The sequence below is a fragment of the Miscanthus floridulus genome, chromosome 13 (genome assembly GCF_019320115.1).
Source record: "Miscanthus floridulus cultivar M001 chromosome 13, ASM1932011v1, whole genome shotgun sequence".
Taxonomy (NCBI): domain Eukaryota; kingdom Viridiplantae; phylum Streptophyta; class Magnoliopsida; order Poales; family Poaceae; genus Miscanthus; species Miscanthus floridulus.
Window position 1 is genome coordinate 34,919,855 of NC_089592.1, and position 14,509 is coordinate 34,934,363.

Genomic DNA, 14,509 nt, shown 5'->3' on the forward strand with positions numbered 1-14,509 from the left:
CAGTGTTCATTATCATCGAATCTGAAACGTCAGAGTTGTTCTAGTGCAGAGGGTGCCGTTCCTAAGCTCGATGGTAGGATGATAAACTAGTTACTGAATGCTTTGCTGTGTTTCCAGTCAATCCGATTGTATGTACCAGTGAATTAATATATGGTTTGGACCCATTACATTGTTAGTACTCAGTTTTTTGATAGCTTGTTGGTATTCAGTTTTGGTTCCATATGTAATTTTATAGGTGTATTGCCAAAGGTTTGCGATGCTTTTTTCGCAACAAAAGTTCAGAGTTCATGTACGTTTTAAAAACGGAAAATAAAAAAAAATTATTCACACCCAGTGGGACTCGAGAACCCACAATCGCCTGATTAGAAGTCAGACGCCTTATCCATTAGGCCATGGGCGCCTATTGAATTTCTGATACATTTGTCAGTTATTTATCGACAACTTTAACAAATGCAGACTTTGCCCTCACCCCTATCCTATGAATAATAACACCATTAAGGTAGTGTTTGGTTTGGCATTTTATGATTATGGAGGGTAAGCAATCCGGTTACACACTTTTGGTTCGGTGTTGTCGGCAACTAGCTACAGTGCAATAGATATGGTCCTTTACAGCGCAATCGGTAATCCGGCAGATTGAAAGACTCTCCGGAGCATAGTCAGATCATTGTAATTCTGTACATATTTTGTATCTGATGCCGTTGCATTCCGAAACCAAACAAAGACCACAATGATTGACCCCACTTTCAATTACATCTATAACCTGGTTTAGTTACCGTTTGCATTACTACTGGTGGAAGCAAACACTTTGTAAATCCTAGAATAAATCTAAAAAAAAGACAAACACCCATGCTAAGATAAGTAAGGATTTGAACTTGGATGAGTAGGTTTCACCATAAGAAATCTAAACAACTGAGCTACACTCAATTCGCCACTATATGCTATTGTGAATAACAAAATGAAAAATATAACAAAATATATTATATTTTAATCTACAATGATGAAAACTACGTCTGAGAGGAAAAATAATGAACATTATGAGGTAGGAACCATCACCACCACCAACTAGACCAGAAACACTAAACAAGTCAGCTCAATATGATGTACCTTTGCAAATCCAATATCCATATACATTACACAAGAGATAAAACTCACTGTGTCTCTGATAAAACTCTACCTCCCTTTGACTACATCTGAACAAATCATAAAAGGTAGAACGATGCACGGGTTGTTTTTTTAATCACACCACTTGCTGCTGCTGCTGAAGCTGCTTCCTTAGCTCCTTGCGCAATATCTTGCCCGATGGAGCCTTGGGGATCTTGTCCACGAAGATCACTTCACGGACCTTCTTGTAGTAGATCACCTGGAGCAGCAGAAGGTCCCTCAGTCAAAAGGGGGGAAAAGAGAGGACAAATGCATGTATTCATTTTCTTTATCTTGAGTTCTATTATTCCATTCCTAATGTTCACATTTACCATCAGAACATGCATGAACTCAAACGGAGGCATCAAGAAAATAAATATCACCTCCTTGGCTACAAATTGTTTCACGTCATCTTCGCTGAGCTCGGTCCCTTTGGCCTTGGCCACAAAGGCGACCGGGATTTCCCCGATTTCTGGCTCGACTTGTTTCCTGCAATGATCGTAGGCACCATGCCTCTCAATGACTGAAATACGTACCGAGCATCCATTGTTGCACAAACCACCTAGCTAGTAGCTAGGGTTGGGAGCAGATGATGATGAGGTCAAGTGATTAATACCCGATGACAGCGGCATCGGCGATGCTTGGGTGGGTGATGAGCAGGGCCTCTAGCTCTGCGGGGGCCACCTGGAGGCCCTTGTACTTGATGATCTCCTTAAGCCTGTCCACGATGAAGATCTCGTCGTCGTCGTCCACAAAGCCGACGTCGCCAGTGTGCAGCCACCCGTCGGCGTCGATGCTATTCTTCGTCGCCTCCGGGTTGTTCAGGTAACCTGACCAAAAGCACATTGGCACATCAAGTCTTGTAATAATTAATATAAGTTCTAACCATCAAAGTTGCATTGCTCATATAATACTGTAGTTTATTGAAGAACAGGGAGTAACTTAACCAAAATCCAAAAAAAGGATAGACTATAATAATACTGGATGGCAACCAAACTAAAAGCTTGACAAATTCAGCTGCACAGTATACATCACTTCGTTAGGTGAATGACGGTAGCACCCAGTGTCTGTGAGAACTCCGACCAATTAGCAATTATCATAAAAAATAATGAAAAAAAGATCATAGATGTGACTAAATTTCATTTCTTTCCATCAATTGTATATTCGATTTTATGTCCGTGTCATCAGTTGGTAGTAGATCCATACTCCCTCGGTCCCAAAAAGGATGAGTCATTCATAGCTAAAACCTCATCTTCTTTTTGGGACAGGAGGTGTATATGTCAACAGCTCAACACGTGCTTGTCACGAATAGTTGTACATAACAATTTACAGTGGCCTAACTGAAAATCGACAGCTGCTGTCGCCATTGACATGCAAGCAGCTACCAAAAACAAAACATTGCTGCAGGCCCCACTTCACTTCGGTGGGATCAGATCTTGGAGTATTCAGTACAGTCCATTCATGATGAATTCAGCTATCACACCAAGGGAAAGGAAGGAGACTTCCATAGCCAGACTGAATCGAAGCTGTCAGTTCTCAGCTAAGACCATTTAATTTAATGTTAATTTATTTCTGTTGCCAATCTGGACAGGAAGGTACACATGACATGGGAATGGAACGGTTCATCTAACTCGGCTTTGCTTTGAAGATTAGGATCACAACACAAAACCCTCCTACTAGAGCTCTCAAGTCTCAACCGCTGCACCAACAACAAATCACCAAGGGTGGGTGGACAACGTCATCGGTCGCAAGGGACTAACTGACAAATAAACTCCTCGCAATGCCGTCTGTCTGAACCATTTGTGCAGTGCAGAAGAGTATCACCTCTTGTTGACCGAGCTAGATTAATTTGCTGCACATTATTTATATATCATGTTGTGATACTTTATTCATGAATCCAAGTTGAGGAGTGATTAAGGATGTGTGAAGCACTAACAACATGATGTGCAGTCGGCGAACCACTATATATATATATATATATACACACACGACAGTGCTATTCTACACAAGCCAAAACTGACTAAAAAAATACTGAGTAGTACTAAACCATATTCACTATCAGTCAGTATTACACCTAGTATCTCGAAAATACTGAACGATACTGAAACGCGACTAACAGTACTGAATTCTGTTCAGTATAACAGCTTGGTGTAGAATAGTATGTAGAATACCGCATATATATATATATATATATATATATATATATATATATATATATATATATATATATATATATATATATATATATATATACACACACACACACACTTCCAAGTCAGATTAGATCTAGGGATGGGATGTGTGGGCCAGCCAGCCAGCAGTCCATCCATCCATTTTCCAATGGAAGCATGGAGATGGAGCTGCCCGAAATCAACATTTGGAGGTTGGAACGAACGAACGAGGAAAAGAGACTAGTACCTTTCATGATCTGCTGGCCCCTGATGCAGATCTCTCCGGGGAGGTTCCGGCCGAGAGACTTACCGGTGTCCGGGTCGACGATCTTGAGCTCGGCGTTGCGCACCACCGTGCCGCACGCGCCGGACTTCACCTTGAAGGGCTCCTTGGCGAACGCCAGGCACATGGACAGCACCGGCCCGGCCTCCGTCATGCCGTACCCCTGCGTTGCGTTGACACACACGGACAGATGAGGCAACACAGATATATATGAATGCAGCTGATTGTACTAGAGAGTGCTTTCATATACGGAGTAGAATTGAATTGAAGTTTCAGAGCATGCCAAAAAGTTTGGTTTGGGACAGAATAAAATTCAGACGGGCGATACGAACGGATTAGTACGAGTATAGTATATTCTTAGTTCTGTTGTCCAATGGACTGACTGACTTAGCATTGTGTGTGTTGTGGACGTGGTCGTCGAATAACAGAACAGATCCATCACCAACTTGCTTCTACTCTACTGGACACACTGAAATCCCTATGTCCAGTTTTTTTTACGCTTTTGCAAAAATCTGGTTGAAGAATATTCTAGTTATTATTAGAGAAAGTCATTGACGAGCTATTTAATTTATTGTAAAATCCTTGGGATCCACAAACCCACCCCTCCTGCCCGAAAAAATTACAGCAACCCCCTAACAAAAAAAAGCTCAATCTATGAGGTAGGATAGTCACCGGATATTACACACTTGGGTCGAGAAAACCATCGTGTAAGAAAGAGAGCTGATTTTTTTATCCTTATCTTGAGTGAATAGGAGTGCTACTAGAGGCAGCTAACCAACCCGGCTAGGTGTCCATTCACAATCCTCTAACTAAAACCCATCTAAGCTTACCCATTGCTCGTCTCGAGCAAAAGCCGAAACATTGGCTGTTGATCAAGAGTTGCTGCAATGCCGATTACATTTCAAAAGTACGATATCTACAACAAAAGTATTCTTCCTTTATTTGATTAAGTTGGCATTTTATCCACCGTTTTATCATAATTTTTACATGAAATGCAAGGTTGATGTTGCACATCGAAGCCAGTAAACAAACAACCTCCTACCAATATAACCTTCAACATCATCAGCACCCAACCATGGAACTTCCGTGTACCAAGTCCAAAGTCCGCAGCACTCAGAAGTTCAGAAGTCCGCAACACTCAGAAAGTCAGAAGTCAGAACTACATTCTCTTGTGAACAGAGCCAGTACTAACAAACTATCTGGCTAAGCTGTTAACTCGCTATCCTAAGTCCATAATGAAATACCGCTAATAACCATTAGTTAAAACATCCAAACAGGGCCGTTAATAGTAACCAAGTTAACAAAAGGCTATTGTATTAGCTATATAAGCTTTTCGTAGCTAACAGCTAGTATTAGAATCCTATTAGCTGGCACCACCATATTCATATCATAGTGTAGCACCTGCCCGAATTAATCAATTGAGTTGTCAAGGTATCCTATGCTTGTGAAGGAATTTCTCCATGGGCGTCGTTGGATTGGATCAGTCAAACGTGCCAATGAATGATGTGAGGGTTGACCTACGCGAATATCAAAAAGTCAATCTAAGCCACTCAAGGAACATCCAACGGCCATGGAAAGCTTATCAAGACCATGCGTCCAATCCCGTCATGGTTCACCGTCAGATTATCAATCCGTAGGCCCCAACGCTAACGTACCACATTCACATAGTAACATAATCAGGAGAAATGGGCACTCAGAATTCAGAAAAAGAAAAGGGAGTCTCAAAAAATCAAGAAACTGCACATAAAACACGACGCAAAATCCAAAAGTGCAAGCATAAAAGAAAAAAAATACAACCCAAATGAGACAAGCAAACATGAAAACGGAGAAAAACGGCCGGTGGCGTTTGGTGCGCTCGGTCTGGCATGGCATGGCACGGCACGTACCTGTCCGAGCACGGCGCCGGGGAGCTTGGCCATGAAGGCGTCCTCGATGTCCTTCCCCATGGGCGCGGCGCCGGAGAGCACCATCCTGACGGACGACAGGTCGTGGGACGCTGCCTCGTCGCTCTTGGCCACGGCGACCACGATGGGCGGCACCAGCGGGGCGATGGTGATCCGGTGGCGCTCCACGAGCTGCATCATCCTGGCGAGGTCGAAGCGGCGCATGACCACGATGGCGGCGCCGACGCGGAGGCCGCACATCATGATGGTGTTGAGCGAGTAGATGTGGAACATGGGCAGCGAGCACAGGATTACGTCGTCCGCGGTGAAGCCTATGTTGGGGTTGTCGCCGTCCACCTGCTGCGCCACGCTGGTGCTCAGGCTCCGGTGCGTCAGCATCACGCCCTTGGGGAGCCCCGTCGTGCCGGACGAGTAGGGCAGCGCCACCACGTCGTCGGGGTCGAAGCCCGCCGCCGCTTCTGCTTCTTCTTGGTCCTCGTCGTCGACCTCTTCGTCGGGGACGCTGGCCATGACGTCGTCCCAGAAGTGGAGGCACCCGTCGCGGCGCGCGTCGATGAGGACGACCGTGAGTCCGCCGTCGGCCTTGACGGGGAGCTTGTCCACGGCCATGTACTCCGTGAACACGACGGTGGCGCCGGAGGCCGCGATCTGGTTGGCGATCTCGTGCGGCGTGGACATGGGGTTGGCCATGTAATAATTAATATAAGTTCTAACCATCAAAGTTGCATTGCTCATATAATACTGTAGTTTATTGAAGAACAGGGAGTAACTTAACCAAAATCCAAAAAAAGGATAGACTATAATAATACTGGATGGCAACCAAACTAAAAGCTTGACAAATTCAGCTGCACAGTATACATCACTTCGTTAGGTGAATGACGGTAGCACCCAGTGTCTGTGAGAACTCCGACCAATTAGCAATTATCATAAAAAATAATGAAAAAAAGATCATAGATGTGACTAAATTTCATTTCTTTCCATCAATTGTATATTCGATTTTATGTCCGTGTCATCAGTTGGTAGTAGATCCATACTCCCTCGGTCCTAAAAAGGATGAGTCATTCATAGCTAAAACCTCATCTTCTTTTTGGGACAGGAGGTGTATATGTCAACAGCTCAACACGTGCTTGTAACGAATAGTTGTACATAACAATTTACAGTGGCCTAACTGAAAATCGACAGCTGCTGTCGCCATTGACATGCAAGCAGCTACCAAAAACAAAACATTGCTGCAGGCCCCACTTCACTTCGGTGGGATCAGATCTTGGAGTATTCAGTACAGTCCATTCATGATGAATTCAGCTATCACACCAAGGGAAAGGAAGGAGACTTCCATAGCCAGACTGAATCGAAGCTGTCAGTTCTCAGCTAAGACTATTTAATTTAATGTTAATTTATTTCTGTTGCCAATCTGGACAGGAAGGTACACATGACATGGGAATGGAACGGTTCATCTAACTCGGCTTTGTTTTGAAGATTAGGATCACAACACAAAGCCCTCCTACTAGATTAGGCTGCACATTATTTATATATCATATTGTGATACTTTATTCATGAATCAAAGTTGAGGAGTGATTAAGGATGTGTGAAGCACTAACAACATGATGTGCAGTCGGCGAACCACTTGTGCATATATATATATATATATATATATATATATATATATATATATATATATATATACACACACACACACTACACCCTAATTTTACACCACAAGCCAAAACTGACTTAAAAAAATACTGAGTAGTACTAAACCATGTTCAGTATCAGTCAATACTACACCAGTACCTCGAAAATACTGAACGATACTGAAACGCGACTAATATATATATATATATATATATATATATATATATATATATATATATATATATATATATATATATATATAGGGAGAGGCTATTCAGCAGCCGGCTACAAAATAAGTTATTCTGTAGCCACCTCTATTTACCATAATTTTATATACTAATTTACCATAATGTCAATATATATTTACGATAGTTGGGTTACTATAACACATGGGAATATTTACCATAACGTTATAGTAAACCACTTAGTAAGGAGTTACTGTAAATCTCGTAAATTAACATAGTAATTATCGTAACTCAAAGTGGCTACAGAATAAGTTATTCTGCAGCCAGCTATAGGATAGTAGTTCTATATATATATATATATATATATATATATATATATATATATATATATATATATACACATATATATATATATATATATATATACACACACTACACCCTGATTTTACACCACAAGCCAAAACTGACTTAAAAAAATACTGAGTAGTACTAAACCATGTTCAGTATCAATACTACACCAGTACCTCGAAAATATTGAACGATACTGAAACGCGATTACTAAATACTATTGAATTCTGTTCAGTATAACAGCTTGGTGTAGAATAGTATGTAGAATAGCGCATATATATATATATATATATATATATATATATACACTTCCAAGTCAGATTAGATCTAGGGATGGGATGTGTGGGCCAGCCAGCCAGCAGTCCATCCATCCATTTTCCAATGGAAGCATGGAGATGGAGCTGCCCGAAGTCAACATTTGGAGGTTGGAACGAACGAACGAGGAAAAGAGACTAGTACCTTTCATGATCTGCTGGCCCCTGATGCAGATCTCTCCGGGGAGGTTCCGGCCGAGAGACTTACCGGTGTCCGGGTCGACGATCTTGAGCTCGGCGTTGCGCACCACCGTGCCGCACGCGCCGGACTTCACCTTGAAGGGCTCCTTGGCGAACCCCAGGCACATGGACAGCACCGGCCCGGCCTCCGTCATGCCGTACCCCTGCGTTGCGTTCCGTGACATGACACACAGACAGATGAGGCAACACAGATACATATGAATGCAGCTGATTGTACTAGAGTGCTTTCATATACGGAGTAGAATTGAATTGAAGTTTCAGAGCATGCCAAAGTTTGGTTTGGGACGGAATAAAATTCAGAAGGGCGATACGAACGGATTAGTACGAGTATATTCTTAGTTCTGTTGTCCAATGGACTGACTGACTTTGCATTGTGTGTATTGTGGACGTGGTCGTCGAATAACAGAACAGATCCATCACCAACTTGCTTCTACTCTACTGGACACTGGTTGAAGAATATTCTAGTTATTATTAGAGGAAGTCATTGACGAGCTATTTAATTTATTGTAAAATCCTTGGGATCCCCCCCCCCCCCCCCCACACACACACACCCAAAAAAAAATTTACAGCAACCCCTTAACAAAAATACTCAATCTATGAGATAGGATAGTCACAGGATATTACATACTTGGGTCGAGAAAACCCTCGTATAAGAAAGAGAGCTGATTTTTTTATCCTTATCTTGAGTGAATAGGAGTGCTACTAGAGGCAACTAACCAACATGGCTAGGCGTCCATTCGCAATCCTCTAACTAAAACCCACCTAAGCTTACCCACTGCTCATCCCGAGCAAAAGTCGAGACATTGGTTGTTGATCAAGAGTTGCTGCAATGCCGATTACATTTCAAAAGTACGATATCTATAACAGAAGTATTCTTCCTTTATTTAATTAAGTTGGCATTTTATCCACCCTTTTATCTTAATCTTTACATGAAATGCAAGGTTGATGTTGCACATCGAAGTCAGTAAACAAACAACCTCCTACCAATATAACCTTCAACATCATCAGCACCCAACCATTGAACTTCCGTGTACCAAGTCCAAAGTCCGCAGCACTCAAACTGTCTCCAACAGGCTATGCAACACGTTACCCATACCCAAAATGCATCATCTACAAGGAAAAAACACCCTCCAACGGAGTACGCAAATGCACTACCTATTTTGCGTCCGAGCTAAGAGAGAACCCAAAACTGCGTCGTCCGCGAGAAAGAGAGGGAGGGAGGGAGAGAAAACAGAGCAGACATGGAAAGAGAAGCAGAGCAGGGCGGCAGTGCTTGGCTACGGCGCTTGGCTGCGGCAACGCTGTCAGCGGCTTTGGAGCGCTCGGCTTCGGCGCGGCGGAGTAGAGCAGAGAAGAGGAAGAGAGATGGAGGGAGAAGGCAGCGGCAGTCTCAGACTTCCTCCCGTTCGCGGAGAGAGGGAGAGAGGAAGAAAGAGAGGAGAGGAAGAGGGAGAGAGGAATGCCGGCGGCACTCCGACTAGAAGAGAGAGAGAGAGAGTCGTCAAGGAGGGAGAGAAGGGGGAGGGAGAAGATGGAGGGCACGAGGCCTTGGGCGCTGGTGGCATGGTCTGTGGCGGCGAGCAAGGTCCTGTCGCGCCCGGCCGAGCGGCGACCTACGGCGTAGGGAGCGGGCAGCGACGCCCGCGTCCATGCTCAGCGAGAAGATGAGAGGGAAGCAGAGCGGGGTAGAGAGAGAAAGTGGAAGGGGAGAGAGAGGAAGAGGCAAGGAGAGGACTGGATGGGAAGAGGAGTAGGGCGGCAGTTGTGGCCTCGCGGTGAGCGAGCAGAGGCGAGCTCGACGGCGAGCGCGGCTTAGGCAAGCGTGGGCCAGGGCGGCGACTTGCTAGCGAGCTCAACCTTGGCTTCCCTGATGCTTCCCCAACGGCAACCTCAACGCACTCCAATGACATGGTAGGCGACCGGCGTTCCCTCCCTCGCTCCTTCCCTTCCTCCTTCGCTGCCGGCGAGCGCGGGAGCCCCGGCCAGCGAGCGCGGGCAGCCATGGTTGGCGCGGCGCGGCGAATCGCTCGGGGCGCAGGCCCTAGCCCTGGCGGCAGCGCGCGGCCACAGATCCAGCACAGTGGACGCCGCGGCCCGCTGCCCCTTCATCTCCGGCGAAGCCTGCTGCCTCCCGCACGCCCTCGCCTCAGCTCCGCGGCCCCGTTGCCCCTCCACCTCCGGCGAACCCGGCGGCCGCCCACACGACGCGCCTCAGCTCTGCCCCCACGCCTCCCAGACCTCTCTTTTTGCGTTCGCTGTTGGAGTACGCCAGTTTTGCGTTCGTTCTTCTTTCGCGTTGTGTGAGCCAAACGGTGAGATATGTCTCATGTTTGGGTCGGCTCCGTTGGAGATAGTCTCAAAGTTCAGAAGTCCGCAGCACTCAGAAAGTCAGAAGGCAGAACTACCGTGTACCGGCCGTGAGGGAGCAGCACTGAGCACTCAGAAGTCCAACTTTTCAACAACTCCGCCGCAAGAGTTGTCTTAGTACTAGGACAAATTAGATAGATTGTTTTTTGTTATATATGTATGGATAATATAAAAAAGAAATATGAAAAATATTGCTTACTTGTTTCCAAAGTAAAAAACAACATTAAAGACCATTTAATTAAGTGATCTTCCCAAATTGACGTTTTCCCAGAATGTTGTCTAGATTGGATATAAAACATTCTAAAATCTCATTGCTAAAACTCATAGGTAAATACCCCTTTTTTCAAAACAAAAAAAGCTATCAAATCCATGGTTCAGGTTCAGACTGTATGGATCAAAATAGGTAATGATTAGCTCTAGTGGATCCAATGCCCTTTAGCTAATAGTCCAACCATACTACCTCCGTCTAAAAAAATGCAATTATGAAATCTGCGCCGATCAATCTAGATTAAATTTGATCGAGTTTAAATTAAATAATATTAGCATTTATGGTCCTGTTCGCTTCTCTTATAATCCAAATTTTTTAGCTTGTTTTTTCAGTCGGATCAGTGTTTTTCTCTCACAATAAATCAACCGGAAAAATATTTCGGCTTATTTTTTCAGCGAAACGAACGGGCCTATCTGTCCAAATAAGTTTACTATAAAAATATATGCTAGAGCTAATCCAAAGGTACTTATTTTATATCACAAATGTTAGTACTTTTCTATATAAATTTAGTCAAAATTTAAACGATTTGACTTCTTGAAAAACGAGAATTACATTCTCTTGTGAACAGAGGGAGTACTAACAAACTATCCGGCTAAACTGTTAATTCGCTATCCTAAGTCCATAATGAAATACCGCTAATAACCATTAGTTAAAACATCCAAACAGGACCGTTAATAGTAACCAAGTTAACAAAAGGCTATTGTATTAGCTATATAAGCTTTTCGTAGCTAACAGCTAGTATTAGAATCATCGGCCGGTTCGCTTGGTCGTAAACGATCGTGGATTACCAGAATAGTAGTTTTCTCTCACACCAAACCAGCTAGCAGTAATAACACACGATCGTTTCAGCCAAAACGAACAGGCTGCCTATTAGCTGGCACCACCATATTCATTTCATAGTGTAACACATGCCCGAATTAATCAATTGAGTTGTCAAGGTATCCTATGCTTGTGAAGGAATTTCTCCATGGGCGTCGTTGGATTGGATCAGTCAAACGTGCCAATGAATGATGTGAGGGTTGACCTACGCGAATATCAAAAAGTCAATCTAAGCCACTCAAGGAACATCCAACGGCCATGGAAAGCTTATCAAGACCATGCATCCAATCCCGTCATGGTTCACAGTCAGATTATCAATCCGTAGGCCCCAACGCTAACGCACCACATTCACATAGTAACATAATCAGGAGAAATGGGCACTCAGAATTCAGAAAAAGAAAAGGGAGTCTCAAAAAATCAAGAAACTGCACATAAAACACGACGCAAAATCCAAAAGTGCAAGCATAAAAGAAAAAAAATACAACCCAAATGAGACAAGCAAACATGAAAACGGAGAAAAACGGCCGGTGGCGTTTGGTGCGCTCGGTCTGGCATGGCACGGCACGTACCTGTCCGAGCACGGCGCCGGGGAGCTTGGCCATGAAGGCGTCCTCGATGTCCTTCCCCATGGGCGCGGCGCCGGAGAGCACCATCCTGACGGACGACAGGTCGTGGGACGCGGCCTCGTCGCTCTTGGCCACGGCGACCACGATGGGCGGCACCAGCGGGGCGATGGTGATCCGGTGGCGCTCCACGAGCTGCATCATCCTGGTGAGGTCGAAGCGGCGCATGACCACGATGGCGGCGCCGACGCGGAGGCCGCACATCATGATGGTGTTGAGCGAGTAGATGTGGAACATGGGCAGCGAGCACAGGATTACGTCGTCCGCGGTGAAGCCGATGTTGGGGTTGTCGCCGTCCACCTGCTGCGCCATGCTGGTGCTCAGGCTCCGGTGCGTCAGCATCACGCCCTTGGGGAGCCCCGTCGTGCCGGACGAGTAGGGCAGCGCCACCACGTCGTCTGGGTCGAAGCCCGCCGCCGCTTCTGCTTCTTCTTGGTCCTCGTCGTCGGCGACGCTGGCCATGACGTCGTCCCAGAAGTGGAGGCACCCGTCGCGGCGCGCGTCGATGAGGACGACCGTGAGTCCGCCGTCCGCCTTGACGGGGAGCTTGTCCACGGCCATGTACTCCGTGAACACGACGGTGGCGCCGGAGGCCGCGATCTGGTTGGCGATCTCGTGCGGCGTGGACATCGGGTTGGCGGTGGTGACCGCGGCGCCCACGCGGGACGCGGCGAAGAAGGAGAGCACGAACTCGGCCGAGTTGAGCATGAGGTTCATCACCACCGCGCCACGGCCGAGCCCCAGCGGCGCGCGCCGGAGCGCCGCGGCCAGGCGCCGGGTCAGGCGGTCCACCTCGGCGTAGGTGAGCACGGCGCCCGTCGCGCCGTCGATGAGGCAGGGGCGGTCGGCCACCTCGGGGTGGCGCTCGAAGCAGTAGCGATGCAGCGGGAGGGTGTTGTTGATGGCGATGTCAGGGAGTTTGGACCGGAAGATGATCTCCGGCGACGCCTCCTCCACGACGGCCACCGGCTGCTGCTGCTCCTCGGTGGACCACATCGAGATCAGTGACACACCAGGGACGGGACAGGGAGGGCTTGCTTGGCTGTGGTTTGCGTGTGCAAGATTTGCAGTATCCGCTACTTGCTACTTATTGTCGTCTTTGCTACATACAAAGGCCAAAAGGGTGATGCATGATGCAGCATTTGGTGGGAAATCGCATATTAATTGCTGAATAAAAGTGCCAAATGTGATGAAGGACTGGGCTGGACTATGGGAGGGAGTGCTTTGTAAAATGTATATTTGTGGAGGGTTGCGGCTTGCAGTGTTGGATTATTATTAGGAGATGGTCACTGAGCTGTCTTGTCAGAAGGACAAACAATAGGAATTTCGTGTAAGCATAAAAATTTCAACTATTATACTGTATTAACTAAGATAGAAGCTGTGTCCAGCTCCCAAATCAGGGCCCTCATTTCTGATTTGGGTGTTTTCCTATTTTTGTTGGCCCTCTATTTTGTATTTACTCCAACAGAAGCCTCTAAAACAAAGCCCCTAAATTCTCTTAATAGACACTGACCACCGGGACCTACCTGTCATCTTCAATCCTCCACCATTTGAGCTATGGCAAGGCGCGCAGAGAACAGGAGAGGAGCCGGCATTTGGGGCAGGCCGAGCGAGGAGGAGAAGTCGGTGGTGGGGCGGGGCTTAGGGACGGGAAGGAGCCGGCGGTGCGGTGGGACTGCCCCCGCATCCCCTGCGAGCCGGCCATCTGGAAGGAGCTCGTGCAGACTGCATGTGACACCACGACGTGCGAGCAACGGCCTAGGGAGGAGCGTCCTCGGCTGAAAGGTCCTTGTTTGGTTTTGGTAATTGAGTGACAACCTAGGCGGACTAATTATGTTTATGTGAGATACACAGGTGATTAGTCCACAGGTACATGTGTGTGAGCAACATATGCCAGGAAGGTGAAATGGCTTGGAAATGTTGCAAAGCTCACACATGTGATGATGAATGAGCTTAAATGCACATGAGACATGACATTGAGTCATGTGATCAAGGTGGAGAAGATCAAGACAAGACTTGGCTTGATGGACCGGTTGCAAGCGTGAAGGGCAAGTCGAAGGCTTTGGAGTGATGGACCACGTGGCGGTGAAGCTTGAGCAAGACTTGGCGCCGATGGACGATGGCAACGGTGAAGAGCAAGTAAAGTCAAGATCGATGAACCAATATGATCACGTGATGATATGAAGTGGATCATATCATTGTTGATCGTGTTGGTGCATGTGTTGCATCGACATTGGAGGAGATGGAATGGAAT

The 14,509-nt window shown here is 46.2% G+C and overlaps 1 protein-coding gene and 1 non-coding gene across 3 annotated transcripts; both read right to left on the reverse strand.

Annotated features, from left to right (window-relative positions):
* Nucleotides 1-325: 325 nt before the first annotated feature.
* On the reverse strand, nt 326-400 carry TRNAR-UCU (transfer RNA arginine (anticodon UCU)). Its single transcript has one exon. It is a non-coding gene; the product is annotated as a tRNA-Arg (tRNA).
* Nucleotides 401-1,037: 637 nt separating this feature from the next.
* LOC136500807 (4-coumarate--CoA ligase 1-like) lies at nt 1,038-13,307 on the reverse strand. Of its 2 annotated transcripts, none has more exons than XM_066496252.1 (5): nt 12,202-13,307; nt 8,123-8,321; nt 1,757-1,970; nt 1,524-1,629; nt 1,038-1,360 (listed from the first exon to the last, which is right to left on the reverse strand). In XM_066496252.1, exons 1-5 carry the CDS (start codon nt 13,249-13,251, stop codon nt 1,238-1,240), a joined length of 1,692 nt encoding a protein of 563 aa, XP_066352349.1. In that variant the 5' UTR covers nt 13,252-13,307; the 3' UTR covers nt 1,038-1,237. The 2 variants fall into 2 exon arrangements, with proteins under 2 accessions (XP_066352349.1, XP_066352348.1); XM_066496251.1 differs by lacking the exons at nt 8,123-8,321; nt 12,202-13,307 and adding exons at nt 3,559-3,757; nt 5,481-7,088 and having other exon boundaries at nt 1,040-1,360.
* Between the last annotated feature and the right edge of the window lie 1,202 nt (nt 13,308-14,509).

Coding starts and splice junctions, on each gene's coding strand:
- LOC136500807 (XM_066496252.1), bottom strand. CDS start 13,251: ATGTGGTCCACCGAGGAGCAGCAGCAGCCGGTGGCCGTCGTGGAGGAG. Junction 1,971..8,122: donor GGGCCAGCAGATCATGAAAG/GTACTAGTCTCT, acceptor GCTTTTGGTCAG/GTTACCTGAACAACCCGGAG. Junction 1,361..1,523: donor AACAATTTGTAGCCAAGGAG/GTGATATTTATT, acceptor CTGCTGCTCCAG/GTGATCTACTACAAGAAGGT.